This window comes from Archocentrus centrarchus, unplaced genomic scaffold (assembly GCF_007364275.1).
Source record: "Archocentrus centrarchus isolate MPI-CPG fArcCen1 unplaced genomic scaffold, fArcCen1 scaffold_45_ctg1, whole genome shotgun sequence".
NCBI classification, from domain to species: Eukaryota; Metazoa; Chordata; class Actinopteri; order Cichliformes; family Cichlidae; genus Archocentrus; species Archocentrus centrarchus.
In genome coordinates this window covers 548134-569074 of record NW_022060271.1, presented here as the reverse complement: position 1 = coordinate 569074, position 20941 = coordinate 548134, and the positions used below count along the sequence as shown (strand labels likewise).

Sequence of the window (20941 nt, the reverse complement as noted above, 5' to 3'; positions counted from 1 at the left end):
CGCTGCAGAAGAACCTGCATTGAAATGCACATGAGAAGCATAATTCACTTTCTGATCTTTTCAGCTAAATTAAAATACAAATGAGGTCAGATCAGATTTATGAACTAACTTACTTCAGGGCAGGTGTTTCTTGCTCCCTCTTTTGGAAGAAGCAAAGCTGCTGTGTGTGGTCGCTGAGTCAGCACTGTCCACATTCGTGTTTCTTTAAGACCTCGTCACAGCTGCTGGATCTGTCTTGTGACTCATCCAATTACCTATTAATAGTGATAAGAACTAGTGGAACATATTCTCTCTCTCCAATATTTTATTCTAACCTCAGTATAAGCAAAACAATCTTTTTACCAAAAAGGTTTTCAAACCACGTGAAAAAAGGTTAAAAAAATAGTTTACAGTTTAACAGTTAATAAATTAGACAGCAGGTTCAACAAACCGAGTTTAAATCAGACTCTCAGTTGACCAACTGTGAGATTGGTAACTTTCATTAGTTTCCCGTTCCAGAACGGCTGCTCAGAGTTAGTTCAATCAGTTAGCGTGTGAGTAAGGAAAGAAAACCATCATCAATGGAGCACCGACACCAGGATTCACCATCTGGCAACGGGCAAATATGGAGCAGAGCCTCAAATTTAATCTAGTGGATCAAGGAATATACGTTTGAGTGTGGAGCATGACAAGTCATTTTAATCAGCTGGGCCCACTCTGTAATCATAGAATTAAAGTTTGTTATAAAATATAGAATTTATTTTATAATGTCCACTGTCATCATTTATGCAACTTGAATTTTCATCAGTTGAAATTAATTATTGAGCTGCAGCCTGATGGACAAACTACAGGAGACAGAAAGTGAAGATAAAACTGTGGAGAAACAGCTCAGACTGAGTTTACTGAGCGACCTGTGTGTTAGAGACTGAGACAGCAGCAGACCTCAGGTCAGTTTGTTAGAAGGTGTTTTTTCTGCAATTTGTGACAGTTCAGTTTATGACCATTTAATTGTTTAAATAATTATTCAGTAAATATGGAATCTATTGACAGTCTGACAGCTATGCTCATAATGCGTGACATCATCGCTGTCTCCGTCCTTACAGCCTGTTGACGAGTGAACGACTGTAAAAGCTTCATGTTACAAAAATAACAAACTAACGTCTAACTGGGATTTCAGTGCTTGTAGAAACATAAACGTCTGCAGATGAATTCTCTCCTCTGACAGCCAATTTATGAAGGAGGAAATGATCAGAGTGTCAGACAGGTGGTTCAGGTGCAGCAGGAGGGGCGGAGTCAGAGAAATACTCAGTTTGTTGGATAAAACCTGCCAGTGAGCAGGTTCACAGAGTCTGTTACCATGTTGTTGTTGTTTTTGGCTAAATCTGCTTCCTGGATTGGGGCCCAGTTCTACCAGAAACACATTTCACTCCTTCACTCACCGCATGGATTAGGAGGTTTTCAAAAACCCATTTCCGGTTGCTTTCGGTCAGGGAAGGGACGTCCCAAGCATAGGCCAAATCCTGGATCTGCATTTTGTCTTTTTCTGAAGGCTGCGATTCCCCTTCCAACTTCAATAATAGAGAGTTTCATATTAGGATATAAAAAGCCACTGCAAAAAGAAAAATAGTCTGTGTGCACTTGTACAATGAACTTAACACAACAGAGTATCCAGTTTATGCTCCAATTACTGCCCTTAGAGCTGATCTGTATGTAGAATTTAGCTATACAATGAGAGTATGTCCAACTGGGACTAGCGAGGAAAAAATAAACATACGAGCCTGATCGTGTCGCGGATATCGAGATCGGGGCAGTCCTCCAGAGTGACTGTTGAAGTTTCAGGATTCCCACCAAGAAGGACATGCACAACAGCAGGGCTGAGTCCTGACAGACATGGCCCTCCATGGAGAAAGGAATGACCCATCATTCTCCCAGCCATTAGGAACATGTCACTTTCAACAAGAAAGTGACATGCTGAAGGGACCAAATGGCCTGGCTCTCCTTCAAAAAGCCGAGTGACACTGCTATTTGCTGTCAGAAACATCAAAGATACAAAATACATACCGAAACTGATATGAAACCCAGTCTTCAGTTTCTCCATGCATATTGAGAAAAAAAAACGTGTTACACCATCTCCAATAGCAGCATCTCCTGTAACAACACGTACAATTAGAACTAATACGTTTTGATTATTGTTTGACAGTTGTATCTTTTGGCTGGTTTTACCTTCAAGTCTGCACTTCAGTTTTGGGGCCCATTCTACATTTGTTTGTTTATAAAATGAAATCAGGGCCATGTCCTGTTCAGCAGGACTTCTTCTAATATCCATGCTGAGAGTTAACGAACTCTCCATTGCACGAATATGAAGAAAATGATCGGCACAGTGAGATATGGCCTTGCTGGGGTCACTGACAGTGGACCAGTCTAAAAAGAAACCATTAAAGCACAACTTTCTCAGACATTCTGTACATTTGAACATGTAGTACAATGAATTATTTTACCATTCCTCAATAATACACATAATACTGTTGACTGTTCACGAATTTTAAATCTTCAACATTGATTCATGGCTAAACCAGAGAGGCACCTACCCTCAGTAATAGTTGTACATGTTGTTGATGGTCCAGGCATTGCTGATTGTTCTTCCTCACTGACGGCATTTTCATGAGTCACTACACTAAAGAAAAAAAAATTCACAGGAGTTGCATTTGCATTCCATGTGAAAACAAACCCTTCAACACAAAATCTTTAAAGTTACCTTTCCCCACACATAGATGCGTGTTCCTCAATACATTCACTGGAAAACATTTCCATACAAACAGGACATGGCTGTACTGCTGCTGAAAAATGGAAGAAAGATACAAGCAGGAGCTGTTTTCAAAGAACACGTGGTGTTTTAAATAAGAATCTCACATGTTGATGGCAGTTTTAAAGACAGACAAAAAAAACAACAAAACACTTACATTTTATCTCAGCAGGATGACAGCCATCCATATCAGGCTGGTCACCATCAACATCAATGACTAAACAAGAGTTGATGTGATCCTTAAGAAGCTGTAGAGGAACAGCTACTCCACACTTGTGGCATGTGGCCTTCGCCATGCTACTGAATGCTTCATCAGTTAGATGCAGTGGACTTGTGGAAAGTTCTTCTTGAATGGGGACTATGAACAGATTTTGACCTGCACGACCTGCAGACTTTAACAGTCTGCCTGTGTATCCAGTGTCATCAGGTGACACAAGAGAGAGTTTTCGGCTACCCCGTCCTCCTGTAGAAATCAGTGCAGTCAAATACGACATTTTGTACTTTTCAACTGTTAAATTAACTATAGGTCATATTTTATCTGGCAATAGCAAATAAGGAAATCGTTTAAGCCACCTACATTTTATTTTCACTTAAAGTTTTGTAAATTAGGTAGGCGTGACTAATACTGTGCACAAAAATGTCTCAAATTCAACATTGACTGACTTAACAAATGTACAAAAACCTTTAAAGGAAACATTCTGTTTGCTGTAAAGCAATTACCTGTTAAAGTAACGGTACAGTATGTGTTCCACTAGGCCCAACAATCAGTTGATGCCCACTTTTAATAAATAAAATATCTAAATAAATAAAACTTGTGTGGGCTTACCTGCTGATTTATATAGTAGCCATCCACCAGTAATTGATCTCAGCTTTGGATATATAACATCACATAACTACAAGCAAAAAAAAAGTAATTAAAACGAATCTTTAAAAACTGAAATAACGATCATCAAACCTCAAAGCTGCAAGATCCTACAAAATTGTTGTTTTGTCAATTATCTACTATGTCCATCTTTGAAGGTAAATTATTAGATATACATATATATATTGATTCTCATATTTCCTTAGATCCAGTCTAAGTACTTAATTGCACACTACCTCTTCATATGTTGTGCTCTCATCCAGATGAGCAGTCCTTGGACCCAGTCCTGCCTGCATATGGATCAGTTTCTCTTTCTCACTTGGAGTTTTGTCATACTGCTTTGGTAGCAAGTAGAAAGACACTTCAAGGAGCTTTATCTTTTTGGCAGGTATAACATTTGTTGCTGAAAAGCGTCTCTTTCCTCTGCCTTTATTAAAAATTCCTGGAAAGGTTCTAAAAAACACAACATAAATGTTCATAAATTCAGCAAAGCATAGCACTAGGCTCCAAATACAGAAAATTATTCAATTTGTTTCATACACAGAATTTAGACAATTCCAGTTACTCAATGGTCACAACGTGTAAAGTGCTTTTTTTAATGGGGTATACATGTTGTTTATACTATAACACAGAATTCTGTGTGTTAGAACATGTGTTAAGTTCTAACCTGGCCATTTCCATTTGAAGTGATTGTCTGTCAGGCCGAGCAGCTGAACTTTCACTCCTACCACGATGTTGCTCTACTCTGCAGGATTGTATCCATAAACATTTGGAACATTAGTATGGGCAGATCAAACCACTTTATATAAGGGCATAAAACATTATTTAAATATCTGCTACACCCTGTATCCTGATCTGTGGCTTCATCACTTGCTGTGCTTGGATGTCCCTGAGGCGATGTCAGTAAATGCAGTAAACGCCTGGCTGAACGTACAATTTCAGCTCGATTATCCTGCAATGACAAAGATGTGTATCACAGCAACAAGTACAACATACTGTACTTTACTGAAGACCAATTTATTAATAGGCAAGTGTCAGGTTGGTTCTGAGTAAATCTAGCACTTGGTCTAGTTCAAAATGCCGTATGAGGCTCGTTGGATAATTTATGTTAAATACAAAATCTAATGTGTACTTTCAAAGCCTGCATATGCGACCAACAGAGCAGTACATGCACGGGCAGTGGGTGTCACTCACTGGTGTGTTCAAAGGCCACAGACAGGCGCTCGCTCTCTCTCTCTCTAACTAAATATAGAGAAAATCCCTCGTTCGGTGCCGCCACGATTGTTGTTGTGGTCGTTGCCTCCAGTGTTGGTGAAGTTTTACAATTAGCGCCTACCGCCCCCTACAGGTTATTGAACATAACAGATGTGAAAAACCGCCTACAAAAGGCTTTGGAAATTGTAATATAAGTATTTTAGATGTTTGTAACGAGCGAATCTATTTTATGTACGTAACTGAAGTATCATTAGGAGCACTAGTTACTGTTAGCACTATTGCTATTTAAATAAGCAGAAGTACGGTTTTAAGTTTTTATAATTTTTACTGAAAGTCACTGGCAGTAACGCACGTGTTGTCTTTTACATTGTGTGTGTCAGGTATAGCATTTATCTAAAGACTCGTAAGAAAAGAATCATTTGCTTACCAGAGTGTTACTGCTGGCCGCCATAGTTCTTCTGTCTTCCAGTGTTGCCAGATTTTGTGACAGAAACAAGCAACCAGCTCTATGAAAACAAGCCCAAAAGAAGCCCAACTGGCAACCCACAACACTGTGTAAACCTGAGGACGCTTTTAAACAGTATATCTCTATAGTAGTATAGCTCACTTCTTTGTTTTGTCTCATTGTGTGTTGGAGCAGTCAAACCCATGGTTCTTAGCCTCATAGAAGAGAAAGGTGCACAGTTTTTTGTGTGTGTGCTTCTCTGTATCAGCATGTTGAATTAAATCAGCATGGTGAGCACATATTTCACACTTGCAAAGTCTGGAGAATGCCTTTGGTACGTCTCCCATTAGGACCACAGCTTCTTTCAGAGGTGTATGTGTAGCAGCTCTGAATCGGTCGCTAATGAGACGAGGACACTTGCTCTGGTCACCACAGCTTTTATTTGAATCCCCCCTTTAAAATGGGGAACGAGGGGCATTAGTTTGGTGGACACAGCCAGGCTACACTCTCTGTAAGACGTGGATGAAAGAAACACCAATGATTTAAAATCTATTATTTCACAGGCTGGAAATAGATACAACCCTATTAGCATCATCTTTATAATGCTTATTGCAGTAATTACATATTTTTAAAGTCTATTAACACAGTCTTTTCAGCTGCTAGCTAGTTTACCAGCAGTGAGTGGAGGAACACATCTTAGCATCGCAAGCTGCTTGTCTCCTCTGAGCGGGAGACAGGGCAGCTGTGACACATGTAGCTGGGGTGTGTCACGCCATTTAATGTCCCCAAGCAACAGGTGGCGATAAGGAACCACAATAAGGAACCATAATAAAAAGCCACGATAACATTAACGGCTTGATACAAAGAAATATATTTACTTTACTTTAAAAGAAAAAACATATATATATAAACATGAACTGACTTTCACTGTGGAGTTCTGAGAACGTTCATCTAAATTAACTTGCTACATATGCAGACACAATTTTTTTTTTTTTCTTTTTTGGGGGGGTGAAGGAGCACAGGGGTGCCTAATCAGCACCGTTCCTCTGTTACTGATCATTTCATATGCACAGCTGTTAAATACAGAAAATGTGACTAGAGAAATAACTTCACCGCATCGTTTTGGCGCAGCCCTCTTGTGTGGCGCCCCTATGCGTTGCATATAGTGTATATCCACTTTTAGCGCCACTGTCTCGGATCCATTCTGTAAGTGCGCTCTCTTTCTCCCATTCTTTATTATTTTTTTTCTATATTTCCCCACTTACTGGAGCTCATTCTTGCGCTGCCTCCTCACTCTGGGCTGTTATGAGTGTTTGTTTGGGTGTGCGCCCCGTCAACATGGGCAGGAGCAATAAACAGGAAACGGGGGCTTGGAAGGGCCCCTTCCTCTACGCTCTATACATACATGACTGTGTCCCCCATCACCAGTCAAATATCATAGTTAAATTTGCAGATGATATAACGGTGGTGGGTCTCATCTCTAATGGCAATGAGACAGAGTACAGGGAAGAGGTTCAGAGGCTGGTAGCCTGGTGTTCAGCAAACAATCTTGTGCTGAACACCAGCAAAACCAAGGAAATGGTGATGGACTGGAGGAAGAAGACTGTGGGCCATGCCCCACTGCAGATAGATGGTGTCTGCGTGGAGAGAGTCCCCTATTTCAAGTTTCTTGGGGTGCATGTGGCTGACAACCTAACTTGGTCTACCAACACATCAGCAGTGGTTGCCAAGTCTCAGCAGAGGCTACACTTCTTAAGACTATTAAAAAAATGCCACATGGAGGTAAACCTGCTGCGGACTTTCTATCGCTCCACAATAGAAAGTGTGCTGGGATACTGCATCACAGTGTGGTATGCTGGCTGTACTGCAAGGGACAGAAAGGCCCTGCAGAGCATTGTTAAGACTGCTGAGGAAATAATTGGCTGTCCCCTGCCCTCTCTAAATGACTTGGCAAACTCCCGAGGGTTAAACAGGGCTAGGAAGATCCTGGGCGATCCATCCCACCCCAGTCAAGCTCTCTTCAACCTCCTGCCCTCTGGCAGAAGATACTGAAGAGCTGGTTCAGAGACACTTTCTTTCCCTGGGCTATTACACTTCTAAATAACGCTCTAAATATTAGAAGGTGTAAATAACTGCAAGTGTGGAGCGGGGGGGAAACAGAATTGTGTAATTTAAAGGGTGGGTTGTGGGGCAGGGTATTCATATGTATGTACCTAGTTATTTGATCTGTTATTTATTTAGTTTTATTTATTTTTTTAAGACACAAGATAGATTGCTTACATAATTTTGTTGTCACATCGCTGCACAATGACAATAAAGGATATTCTATTCTATTCTATTCTATTCTATTCTATTCAAACACTTTTTTTCGGCATTAAAAATATTCAGTGCCAGAAATTCAATGGCATGTAAAATTCAGATCCTGATGACACAAGTTTGCTTCCATACAGTGGTTCAAAAAGGTTCAGAGCTTCAGAAAGCCTCGTTTTGCCATCACTAGTCGTAAATTGACGTCACTACTGAGTCTCTTCCTGTTGTAGTTTGTCTTTCAAAATAAGAGCACAAACTTCCAAACTCTCAGGTTCTCCCACAGACTAAAGTTCATAAACATTTACAGAAGGAATAAATGTGAAGAGTCAAACATGTCTGACCATCTGAAGCTCATTTACACCATCACCGTCTGCACTCACGGACACATCCTGTCAAACCGAAAGTAAACGTTCCTCTGAGCGTCACACCCGCTGTGAGTTCGCTCGGTGAGCGGAGGATTTACCGGGACTTTGTGGCGGTTTGAGCGCTTTAAAGGAGGATGAAGACGTTGGTGATGTTCCTGGTGCTCCTGAACGGTAAGAAGCTCCGTGTGAGCCTGTTTCACCTGCAGCAGGTGAGGCGCAGCTCGCTTCATGAAAACAGAGTTAATGCTGCGTAACTGTAACAGCAGGAGGAGGGGGGGGACAGACCCGGACTAACCAGCTGCAGTCAAAGATCGACCCTCAGTAACTGCGCTAAAGCAGATTAACCGGTGACGCTGTTTGCAGGAGCCACAAACCCGGAAATGAACCCCGTGAATACTTCGACTGTAAACGTCATTTATTATAATCACAATAATTCTCTGTGCTTTGGGACACAACAACAAACTGTAACAGGTCCGGTAATCACAGCTTCCTTAAACTCAGCAGCAAACACCACAGACATATGAGGCATGATGGGAGATTACATCCAGCCCCGCCCATCACGCCACCATAGAACCGTTCCAGAGTGAGCAGAACAAATCCAGCACAGGAACCCAGGAGAACCATTAAAGGAACAATGATAATGAAAGGAAGGTCAGGAACATTCAGACTGATCTGACATACAGCTGCACTTTAGATGCATCATATTCAAGGAGTCTTTAAAAACATCAACGTGTTGGCATGTTTTTCTGTTTTATGTAGACAATTATCAAGTTAGTCAGTAATAATCAGTGATGTCAGTAACACGTTACTGTAATCTGACTACTTTTTCTCAGTAACCAGTAATCTAACACGTTACTATTGTTGTCATGTTCCTCAGTACAAAGATATATTGTTGCTTTCTTCTTGCGTCTCGGGGAGTGACGTCTGACAGATGTGACAGTTAAGTCCAGTTTTCATCATGAGGACAATAACAGCACAGACACACACACTAAACAATGGAGGGAGGACAGAGATGTGTGTTTTCTAGCTGAAATACAGGAACTATTGTGAGTCTGTGTCAGCTAAAGATGACAACATCAAGGTTAGTTGTGCTCTGTGCTGGTGACAAAGTGCTATCTAGCTTCAAAAACACTACGTCAGATATGAGGAAACATCTGGAGTCACGGCGCAGTCACACTTACAGAGGAGTCCCACCAGGTGGTGAAGCAGAGCTGAGGCTGATGCAGGAGCCCCCCAGCACCCAAACAACAGAAGCTGGACTTCAGTACAAACCAGTAAGGGGGCGGGGGCTGAAGAAGCTGGTAGGACAGTATGTAGTAGAGGAAATGCTGCCCTTAAACACGCTGACTCACCCTCGTTTCATGGTTCTCATTTTTATGTTGGGGGGGGCTGCCGGTGTTGTGCCAGAAAGTGACTTCCTGTATTCAAACAGCTGTAAATGACTTGTTGACCTATAATCAGTGAAGCATATATCAAACATATCTCTCATGAATGATATCAGGTCATTGTGAGTCAGAAACAGCATTTCTATCACAGGTAGAAGCTGCACTCAGTTTTTAGCAAAGTGACTTTTATATATTTGTTTTTTATGAAGGTAAAAACTGTCTGACATTAAAAATGTCTTTTTAAACAGAAATCTGTCTCAGAGCTGCAGAAATCACAACAAATATAACATCACAGATCTATAAAGATATTTGAAAAAGCTCTGGATTGATTATAATGCAGGTACAATAACACAGACTCCTAAAGATTGTTGAAAAACAGGTTATTTCTGCATTTTATATATAAGCCCTTCATAAATCATGCTGACTGCACTCTGTTTACCAATATAAGCAAAGACATTACACATAAAAACACACAGAAACATCAGGATCACTTTATGACAGACGATCACTTTTTGGCACAACACCAGCAGCTGTTGATGTAACTAATAAAGTAACTTGTAATCTAACTTAGTTACTTCTAAAATGAAGTAATCAGTAAAGTAACTAAGTTACTTTTTAAAGCAGTAATCAGTAATTGGAGTACTTTTTCAAGGTAACTATACCATCACTGGTAATAATTCCATCTGTCCTTTCTTTCTTTCAAATGTCTCTTTATTGATTATTGACAGATACAATACAAAGCCATGTGTAGTAATCAAATTTTAACAGATTTTAACCCACAAACAAAACCCCAGACAGCAGACACACCCACACAAAACTAAACTGAGGTATAATATAGATACAAGATAACATTTGCTCAAAGTAAAAAAAAAACAAAACAGATGAATAATGGCATTTAAGATAACCTTAAGACTCTAAAATATATTATCCACAAATATGTATAAAAGAAAAAAAAATAACAATAAAAATAAATACATTTTAAAAGGGGGGGGGCTACTTAGAGACAATAGTAGTAGATTTCTCATAAACTGGCAAGAAGGGGAGCCAAACTTTATAAAATCTATTTTCATGACCTCGGACAGTAAATCTTATCTTTTCTAAGTCCATACACAACATAATATCCCTTATCCAGTGTGAATGAGAAGGAGGAGCTGGATCCTTCCACCTTAATAAGATAGCTCTCCTGGCAATTAAAGATGAAAATGAGAGCATTCTTTGTTTGAAACGTGGTAAATCCAGTTCTGGGGCAACACCAAAGATGGCAGACAAGGGGTTCGGCTCAATCTTACAGAGCAAAACTTCAGATAAAGTATGGAAGACTGATTTCCAGAAATTAGCCAGAGAGGGACAAGACCAAAACATGTGGATTAATGTCACAGGTGCACTGCTACTAGGGATGCGATGATCCGATATTCAGTATCAGTATCGGTCCGATACTGGCCTAAATTACTGGATCGGATATCGGAAAGAAATAAAAAAATGTAATCCGATACATTAAATAACGTTTCGCTCACATTAGCTGCATGACAGGGGGCAGTCGTCTTCTTCTTCGTGTGGGTTTGCGGTTGACCAAACCAGCTTAGAGCTGCATTACCGCCACCTACTGGAATGGAGTGGGGGATCAGGAGTTAGAAAACACCCCCCTCAGATCCTCCGTCGCTGCGAGGGATTCCCTTTGACACTGAGCGATCATCACTCACATGTTTTTCCGCCTCCACCGCTCTCTGCCTTGTTTGTGTGTTGTGCTCGCTGTGCTGAGAATCAGCTGTTATTTTTTCTCTACTTCAGCTCCCGGACATACTGCTAGCGAGCGCAGCTATTAGCACTGGTGACCGTCCGGTACCGGAAGGACCCCTTCCCCGTCAAAATATTTTTGATACTTTAATCCCTGATTTGTGACTAAATATAGACCTGCAGTAGAAACATATTTAGGAGAATGCTTGTAAATATAAAGCATTGCCAGATTGCGCTCACGCAGCCCCCAGTTTTTCACGTGAACACTGATGACGCAACAGCAGCAGTCAGCTGATTTACGCGCAGTCTGTCTGCACAAGCGGAAAGAGGCGGAGCCGGTGCGCTCAGATGGAGCAGAAAGAAATGTTTTTCTAGTGTCTAAAAGAAGCCTTTTTGTCCCTGTAACCTCCATTAAACCTTTACTGGGAAACAGCTGGAGGTCCTTCATCAACCACCTGATCAGTAAGTGAAGAAAAGAGAACTTTGTAGCTGCTCCATCCACCCTGTTTGTTTCACACAGGGAAAACTGCAGTACGGAAGTTAAAATATGCAGATGAACTGTTAATGTGAAAAAAGTATTTCTTATCCAGTTACTTGGGTAATCAATATAAATAGAATACACAATTGCTAAAATAATCGATAGTTGCAGCCCTAATGAAATTTGCAACATGCCATAAGCATCACCTTCTCACACAGAAGCAATAGGATACAGGTGATAGTTATTGTTGTAAGTAAAGTTTATTTATATAGCGTTTTTCACAGACAGAAAGACGCTGTACAATAATTAAAACACAATATCACCCCCCCACCCCCAGAAAACACTATGTTAAAAACATAACATTACCATATTAAAAGAAAAAGAATAAAAATAAAGTCAGAAACCAGAAAGCCTGGTTAAACAGAAAAGTTTTCAACTATTTTTTAAATGACGTCACAGAGTCAGCTAAATGGAGCTGGAGTGGTAAACAGTTCCAGAGTTTTGGTGCCACTGCCTAAAAAGCTCTGCCCGCCCTGGTCCTTAGTCTTATATGTGGGACAACTAAAAGACTTTGATTTTGTTGTGTGAGAGACTGTTGACTTCTTTGTTTTTTCTTTTTTTTAATCTTTTTAAATGTCTGGATCAATTTAAATATCGGATTTATATCGGTATCGGCCGATATCCAAATGTAAAATATCGGTATGGGTATCGGACATAAAAAAGTGGTATCGTGCCATCCCTAACTCCTACATCTGTCACATGTTGGGTCCACACCTGGGTAGATGTGTGCCAGTTTAGCTTTAGAGAAATGTACCCGATGGACAACTTTAAATTGCAAAAGTGCATGGCGAGCACACATTGAAGATGAATGCACCTGATCCAAAATAGAGTCCCACATACACATTATCAGAGATGGGGGATTGTAAGTCTTGTTCCCAGACTGTTTTAATAGCAGTGAGAGATGGACAATGCAAACTGAAAATTAGATTATAAAATTTAGACAACACGCCTTTGGAAGTAGGACTGATTGACAAAAATGCATCGAAAGGATTCTCTGGAGGTTTATGAGGAAATTGTGATGTCATACTTTGCACATAATGCCTGACCTGCAGAAACCCGAAAAAATTTGTGGATGCAAGTCCGAATTTTTTTGTTAGATCAGAGAAACTGAGAAAGTATCCATCCGAATATAAATCCGCAAAGCACTTCACTCCTTTCTCATGCCAGACCTGGAAGCCAGCTGATGACCATCTGTCCTTTAACAAAGAAACAAACTTCATGTAAGCTTAAATGTTAAGATATGAAACTCATATTGTTAAAATCCTCCTGCTGGAAACAAAAAGCTTCACAAACTGCAGTCATTTGAGTTCATATTAACACTAGAAGTCCCAGAGAAGGGTCATTTAACATTTCTACCTTTGGAGCCCAGAGACGGGTCGACTGACCTGAAGGATTTTAGCTAACATCCTATAATCAGGTGTGAACAGGCGCTTTTGTTCTGTAAATAAGGCCATTACTGGCGCACCACAGGAGGGGGGAAAGCTTAACTCCCAACTAACTGTCTAGTTAGTTCTATTCAGTATATTGTATTTTATAATATAAAGATTATATATATTATATTTAGCTTAGTTTTATTTTAGCAAAAAAGCACAATGAATTATTTTTAATATTTTAAATGGAGAATTAGAAATTTTACAGCCAGGTACAGCTGTGAGCAATGACCAGAAGTATTTGTGTCTAAGTCAAGAGGACTGAAATTCCAGCATGAGAAATATACAAAAGAACAACTGTTATTTGTTTAAATGCTTTTTATTTTTGTCATTAAAATGATACAAAAAATACAAGAAATAAAACAATTCCACACATATTTACACTAGGCACAGTGGGGGGCTGCGTGTGTGTGTGTGTGAGTGGCATGTCCTTGTGTGACTGGCATTTCAGCACTCACTCAGCAGTCTGTCTGCACTGTCGGAACATACCTGGCACTGCCAGGGTATGTCCCTGGTACATTTGCCACATGTGTATTTGTAACAGTCAACACATCTCACAGTTGCACAATTGTTTGTGCATCAATGGTTGACCTGACACTTCGCCCTTTTGCCTGGGCTGGGTGTGGAAGGTTGTTGCCAAAGCAGTTTCTCCTTGTGTGCCTTCTTCTCACTCACATGAGAGTTACCCAACTCTTTTGCAAGCTCAACCAGGAAGTCCACCCGTCTCTCCTGCACCCCAATGCATGCCTGATAAAGCACATGTGCATTCAGTGCTGCCATGTCAATCATGTTGTAGAACACGGCAACTGGCCATCTCCGTGTTCCTGCACGCACGCTGTACTCCTGCACCATTTGGTCCATCACATCCACACCGCACTTTGTTTTGTTGTATTGTGTGACCGTGTTTGGCTTCCTTTTGGTGGTATCCTCAGTCTCAACCACGCTGTGCATGCTGCTGAGAACGTAAACGGCCTTCTTCCGTTTGGGCGCATACACTGTCAGCGTGGCACCAGTGGTTGAAAACACCTGAGTGGTGAATTCAGTGAGATCCATCTGTCTAGCGGATTGAGGAATTTCCCGGCAACTCTTGTTGACTGTGCCGAGGATAGTGGTTTTCCGGCTACGCAGTCGTTGTGCAAGTGACAGTGATGTAAAGAAATTGTCCGTGGTTACAGTTCTGCCCTTGTCCATGAACGGTTCCATCAGCCTCATCACTACAGTCTCGGACAGTCTCTTCCCCCTGGGACGACTGGGGTCCTTGCCAAGATATGGGAAGACATTACAGATGTACTTTGATTTCAAGTCGTAAGCCACCCAAAACTTGATGCCAAACTTGTCCGGTTTTGTTGCAATGTATTGCAGGAAACAGCAGCAAGTCTTTGATGGGAAAAGCTGTTCATCAATAGTGATGTGTCGACCAGGGTTGTAGGATGCGATGCAGTTAGTGACAAACGATCCCCAAACATCGGAGATTGCAGCAAACTTATCGGTCTTCGCTCGCTCACTGCGTGTGAACATGTCATCAAAGCGTAGGTGTCGCATGATGTCTTGGAAGCGGTTTCGGGCCATAGTTGCAATGATCCTTGGGTTTGCCAGGTTTGCTGACCAGCTGTCACGTAGTGATGGAACCTTGGTCACCCCCCGCAAGATAATGACTGAAATAAATGCCATTACTTCCGGGAGATCCATGAACCAATCCAGCTGCTCCGTGTGACGTGCATGTTGAGTAGTCCATTCTTGAATGCTACGAAGCATGTCAAGAGTGATAAAACAGAGGAAGCTCTGAAGGCGACTCCGGATACTTCGTCTGGCCTTAGCGCTTGGCTCTCCATCTGTGGCGTATGGTTCTATTGGAGTGAAATGGAGATGTGTCCCCACTTGTTCTTCACGCCACACTGTGCCATCTTTCGCGGTCTCTGACGGCTTACTCCCCAAACGAGCTCTCTTTTTGGTAGAGGGAGAGTCTCCTCATCTGCAAGATAAACAATTTCAAATTAACTTTTTGTTTGGTTCTAAATAAAAAATAGTCAGGAAAATAAAATAGGTAGGTTGAGAAATCTAACCTGAAGACAGCTCAGAGTCCGAATCCGGTCGAAGGTCTATGTCTTCTCCATCTGAGTCACAAGGGCTGGCATTGCTCAGAATCAGTTCCAATGCCTTCTGAGTGGTGAACCTCTTCTGCATTTTGTTTCTTGTGAACTAAATAGGTGAAACAGTCACCTATTTATCCTCCACAGCACAAAAGGCTGCATGCAAATTTGCATGTGCAAAGTCTCCCAGATCTGCCCCAGCCTCCCACCCCTCCCCACACTCAGGAGCAGCTTACACTCTTTTGCTTACACTTTTTGCATGACTTTTTTTGAGGTTTATCAACACAATTAATTTGGTTAGTTTATTTCTGAACTGTCATTTTGAACCCACTTATCTTTTTTTAAAAGAAAAACATTACTAATTTCTTTTAGAAAAACCTTTGCATATTTCTTGAAACAGATTGTATGTTTTGCAAACTATATGTACATTTGGCAAAATGACCTGGATAATGCAGCACAACATCATGGATCAGCTGCAAAAGGTCACATCTCTCCAAAAACACTTCATGTATGCTTCAAAACTACGCAACCCTCTCTGCAGAGCATTACCTACAGGAGAGTCTACTGTAGAGATCCCACCCACCCACCCCCAACATGGACTATTCACACTCCCACCTTCTGGCCTGAAGGTACAGAAGTGTGAAATGCTTTTGTGAGTGCCCCCCCCCCCCCCCCCCCCCCCCACTGATTCCTCAGGCAATGGCCACATTTACAATTGAAGGGATGCTAATTGGAGCCATCAGAGTCGTCAGTTTGGACTAAGGGTCTTTTGACCCTCTTTCAGGACTTCAGGGGGGAGGTCGAAATCCTGGGGACTTGTAGTGTTAAACTTCATCTTTATAATTCTGCTCATGGATAAATGGATTATATGGCTTTGAAGGGACCTGTTCAACCTTTGGTGGGAATTTTAAATGATCCCATCTTAGTTTTTTCACAATCCAGAGAGGAGACTCTTTAATTCAATTCAGTTCAATTCAATTTTCTTTATATAGCGCCAACACACAGCAAACAGTCGCCTCAAGGTGCTTTGTATTGTGGGTAAAGACCCTACAATAATACAGAGAAAACCCAACAGTCAAAACGACCCCCTATGAGCAGCACTTGGTGACAGTGGGAAGGAAAAACTCCCTTTAACAGGAAGAAACCTCCAGCAGAACCAGGCTCAGGGAGGGGCAGTCATCTGCTGAGGGGGGGCTGAGGGGAGAGAAAGACATGCTGTGGAAGAGAGACAGAGATTAATAACAATTAATGATTAAATGCAGAGTGGAGTATAAACAAAGTAAATAAGGTGAATGAAAAGAAACAGTGCATTATGGGAACCCCCCAGCAGCCTAGGCCTGTAGCAGCATAACTAAGGGAGGGTTCAGGGTCACCTGATCCAGCCCTAACTATAAGCTTGATCATAAAGGAAAGTTTTAAGCCTAATCTTAAAAATAGAGAGGGTGTCTGTCTCCTGAATCCAAGCTGGGAGCTGGTTCCACAGAAGAGGGGCCTGAAAGCTGAAGGCTCTGCCTCCCATTCTACTCTTAAGTATCCTAGGAACCACAAGTAAGCCAGCAGTCTGAGAGTGAAATGCTCTGTTGGGGTGATATGGTACTATGAGGTCTTTGAGATAAGATGGTGCCTGATTATTCAAGACCTTGTATGTGAGGAGAAGGATTTTAAATTCTATTCTAGATTTAACAATATGTAGGACTGATTTTTTGCATTTGCACAATATTTCTAAAATTAGAAACATCCTTTCTCAGAGTGATGCTGAAAAGCTAATTCATGCATTTATTACTTCTAGGCTGGACTATTGTAATTCATTATTATCAGGCTGTCCTAAAAGCTCCCTGAAAAGCCTTCAGCTGATCCAAAATGCTGCAGCTAGAGTACTGACAGGGACTAGAAAGAGAGAGCAGATTTCTCCCATATTGGCTTCTCTTCATTGGCTCCTTTGTTTAATATGTGCATTGAAGGACATATCCTGGTCAAAAATGACTCCAAGATTTCTCACAGTGTTACTGGAGGCCAAAGTAATGCCATCCAGAGTAAGTATCTGGTTAGACACCATGTTTCTAAGATTTGTGGGGCCGAGTACAAGAACTTCAGTTTGATCTGAATTTAGAAGCAGGAAATTAGAGGTCATCCAGGCCTTAATGCTGTTTCTGTACTGTGATGAATTCTGAAACCTGACTGAAACTCTTCAAATAAACCGTTCCTCTGCAGATGATCAGTTAGCTGTTTTACAACTACTCTTTCAAGAATCTTTGAGAGAAAAGGAAGGTTGGAGATTGGCCTATAATTAGCTAAGACAGCTGGGTCAGTGATGGCTTTTTAAGTAGAGGTTTAATTACAGCCACCTTGAAGGTCTGTGGTACATAGCCAACTAATAAAGACTGATTGATCATTTTAAAGATTGAAGCATCAATAATTGTAAAGACTTCTTTGAACAGTCTAGTAGGAATGGGATCTAACAAACATGTTGCTGGTTTGGAGGAAGTAACTATTGAAGTTAACTCTGAAAGATCAACTGGAGCAAAAGAGTCTAAACAAATACCAGCAGTGCTGAAAGCAGCCGAACATGAAGAATAATCTTTGAGATGGTTATGAATAATTTTTTCTCGAATGTCTAAAATGTTATTTGTAAAGAAATCCATGAAGTCACTACTAGTTAACATGAAAGGAATACTCGGCTCTACAGAGCTCTGACTCTTTGTCAGCCTGGCTACAGTGCTGAAAACAAACCTGGGGTTGTTCTTATTTTCTTCAATTAATGATGAGTAGTAAGATGTCCTAGCTTTACGGAGGGCTTTTTTATAGAGCAACAAACTCTTTTTCCAGGCTAAATGAGCATCTTCTAATTTAGTGAGACGCCATTCCCTCTCCAGCTTTCGGGTTATCTGCTTTAAGCTGTGCGTTTGTGAATTATACCACGGAGTCAGGCACTTCTGATTTGAAGCTTTCCTTTCAGAGGAGCCACAGTATCCAAAGATGTTGTTATCCAGAGCCCTAACTGGACTATCATTGCACAATGTAAATATTATAATTTATAATCTATAATTCCACGTAAAAGTGTGTATAGTGTATAGTATATAGAGTATAGTGTGAATTACTTATTTTTATTTTTATTCTTCTTATTTATATGTGTGTGTATATAAGGTTGCAGGTACAAAATACATTTCACTGTGCATTGTACTGTGTATAACTGTGCATGTGACAAATAAACACTATCTTATCTTATCTAAATCGAGCTATACAGATTAAACAGCTAACAGACAGGAAATCACCACTGTGCTCTGAAACAGGAAGTGATACAATACTGCAGAGAGAGCCAACAGCAGTCAGTGTTGGGACACAATCAGTGTCCCCTCTTTGGAAACACTGCAGCAGTTTAACAGGAACATCTCAGGTCCTGTTGGATTGACTGAAACACTGACTGAATCATGCTGACAGCTCTGACACTGATAGACCTCTGTTACCATCACACACACACACACACACACACACACACACACACACACACACACACACACACACACACACACACACACACACACACACAGGTAGGAGATCACAGCCCAAAATAAGCTTTAATAGTAAAGAGCTGTTATGGATAAATTCATAAGTTTGTAACACAACTGCTACACTAGCACAGAGTTGTGTATGAACTGGAACCATGTGGACCTGGGCTTCATTATGTGGGAGGTGCTGCAGGGCTTTATTATGTGGGAGGTGCTGCAGGGCTTTATTATGTGGGAGGTGCTGCAGGGCTTCATTATGTGGGAGGTGCTGCAGGGCTTTATTATGTGGGAGGTGCTGCAGGGCTTCATGGAGCTCAGAGAGCTGAATCAGAGCTGCAGCCTGTTCATCCTTTACTTTGCTCCATTTACACTACAATGTCTTTATTGTCATTATACAGACTGTACAGGGAGAGTGGAGGCCCACTCCTGACTCAGTGCCACACTGTGGACAGTCCACACATGAATGTATCAAATAAAATAAATAGATACATATAACCATGATGTACAGTGGGGGAGTATTGCACATTATAGCAGTGATGGATATTGTTCAGTATCAGTGATATAAATATTGCACAGAGATGGTGAGAGGTGCTATTCTTCTTCTACTACATGAAAACACTTGATGACATCATCATTAAAACTTGTTGCTGTTAAAGGGAGTTTTTCCTTCCCACTGTCACCAAGTGCTGTCTGATTGGTGAATGAATGAATGAATGAAGGTTTTATTGCCATGTGGGTGAACAGGTTCACACATTGGAAATTGCAATTAACAAAGCACCCATCCAAGAATACAACAAACACAAACACAACACGGGGGGACAGGTGTCCTGAGGTTATGCAGCCGACTTGCAGCGCTACCTTTACAGTTCCCCGAAAAAGAAAACAACACAAATCATGGGGTAGTTAGGTTAAAAAAAAGTCATCTGGTACAGTGCTCGAAAAGAGCACCATACCAGGGTCCAAAAAAAACCACCTTAGCAAAGCATATTTGCACATTTAAAGCCAGGATAGCAGCGGTAGGTGAGGTCAGGTCAGGAGGGGATGCAGACGGAGACGAGAGGGTGGGGGCATTGTGGAGCCAGATACCGGCTCACATCAAAGTAACAATCCAAAGCAGCTCACTGTGTGTGTGTCTGTGTGTTATCACAGCTTTTTAGTCCCATACGATCACCAGGAGGTCCCTCCTCTGTCAAACAGGCTCAGCAGGCTCTGAGCATTCATTGGAATCACTGACTCACACAGCATGGAGACATCTAAATGTCCAAACTAACGATTCTTTTCACCTTTTCTTGTCACACGGACATTAAACACATCTGTTCGTGTGTATCTGATCATTAAAACTGTTACACAGGTAAAAAATTCATGATCTTGACTACAGAATAAATTTGTGGTTACAAACTAAGTGCATGAGCCCCATTTGATTACAACAAAATACATGTGAATGTATCTTGTTAAATAAATGTTTTAAAATTGTTTCTTCAACTACATGAGCCTGATATTCCTCTATCAGGTATGAAGTAAGTATGAACCCTGCAACCCGCATGCAACTGCATTATTTTTATTTAACTTAGTTTCAGATTCCACTTACCACTGATGTAGGCTCTGAAAATACGTGGCTAATTTACTCAATCATAGCTCATGATGGTTTGGCGTGAAAGGAATTAAAACAGTGTTAAATTCACAGGCCTTTCATTCCTATAAAGCTTTTGGGGTTTAGTGGAGAGAAACGGTGTTGTTGGTCTGGTGGGGTGTGATTGGGGGGGGGTTACAACAGGTGGACAACTGTTGGTGTTGGTAGGATTTGTGGATGTGCGTGTAGTTGTTGATCTGTGTGGATGAGGTTTTCTGAGTTATCTCCCTCAGTCTGTGGGATTTTGCATTGCTTAGAGTCCATTTTGCTTAATCTGTGAAACTTTATTGGAACAAAGCTTGTAAAGTGTGTATAAAGGAACCTGAACCAATAATGCTTTCAGAGTGCTGAATGTTTTGATTTTTGGATACATAAACATCACAACCTTGTGACAGTGATATGATACTATGAAAAATACTTAAGTCTACTATAGTGAAATCAAACTAAGGTGATATTTTAGCAAGGAAAGGATCCCTTGAGATTAAAGAATCTCTTATTTTTTCATGGGTGTTCAGACTAAGATAATCAGCAGTAGAATATAAGCATGTAAAACAGAAATACAAACATCACATAGTTACATGTTCATAGACATAAAATAATAGAAAGTATGCAGTTATGATTTAAATGCACACAATGAAGTTAAATCCAC

General features: G+C 40.9%; 1 protein-coding gene and 1 long non-coding RNA gene across 2 annotated transcripts in view; one reads left to right on the top strand and one right to left on the bottom strand.

The window, feature by feature from the left end:
* Window positions 1-3889: 3889 nt before the first annotated feature.
* LOC115777255 (uncharacterized) lies at window positions 3890-4630 on the bottom strand. The gene is made up of 3 exons (XR_004019607.1): window positions 4487-4630; window positions 4312-4389; window positions 3890-4097 (listed from the first exon to the last, which is right to left on the bottom strand). It is a non-coding gene; the product is annotated as an uncharacterized LOC115777255 (long non-coding RNA).
* A 3393-nt stretch (window positions 4631-8023) lies between these two features.
* The window catches only part of LOC115777204 (uncharacterized), a 297208-nt gene continuing 284290 nt past the window's right edge, over window positions 8024-20941 (top strand). Inside the window, exon 1 of the mRNA XM_030725038.1 lies at window positions 8024-8150. Coding sequence (XP_030580898.1) covers window positions 8114-8150 — 37 coding nt within the window. The 5' untranslated portion in view covers window positions 8024-8113. The remainder of the gene's footprint in view (window positions 8151-20941) is intronic.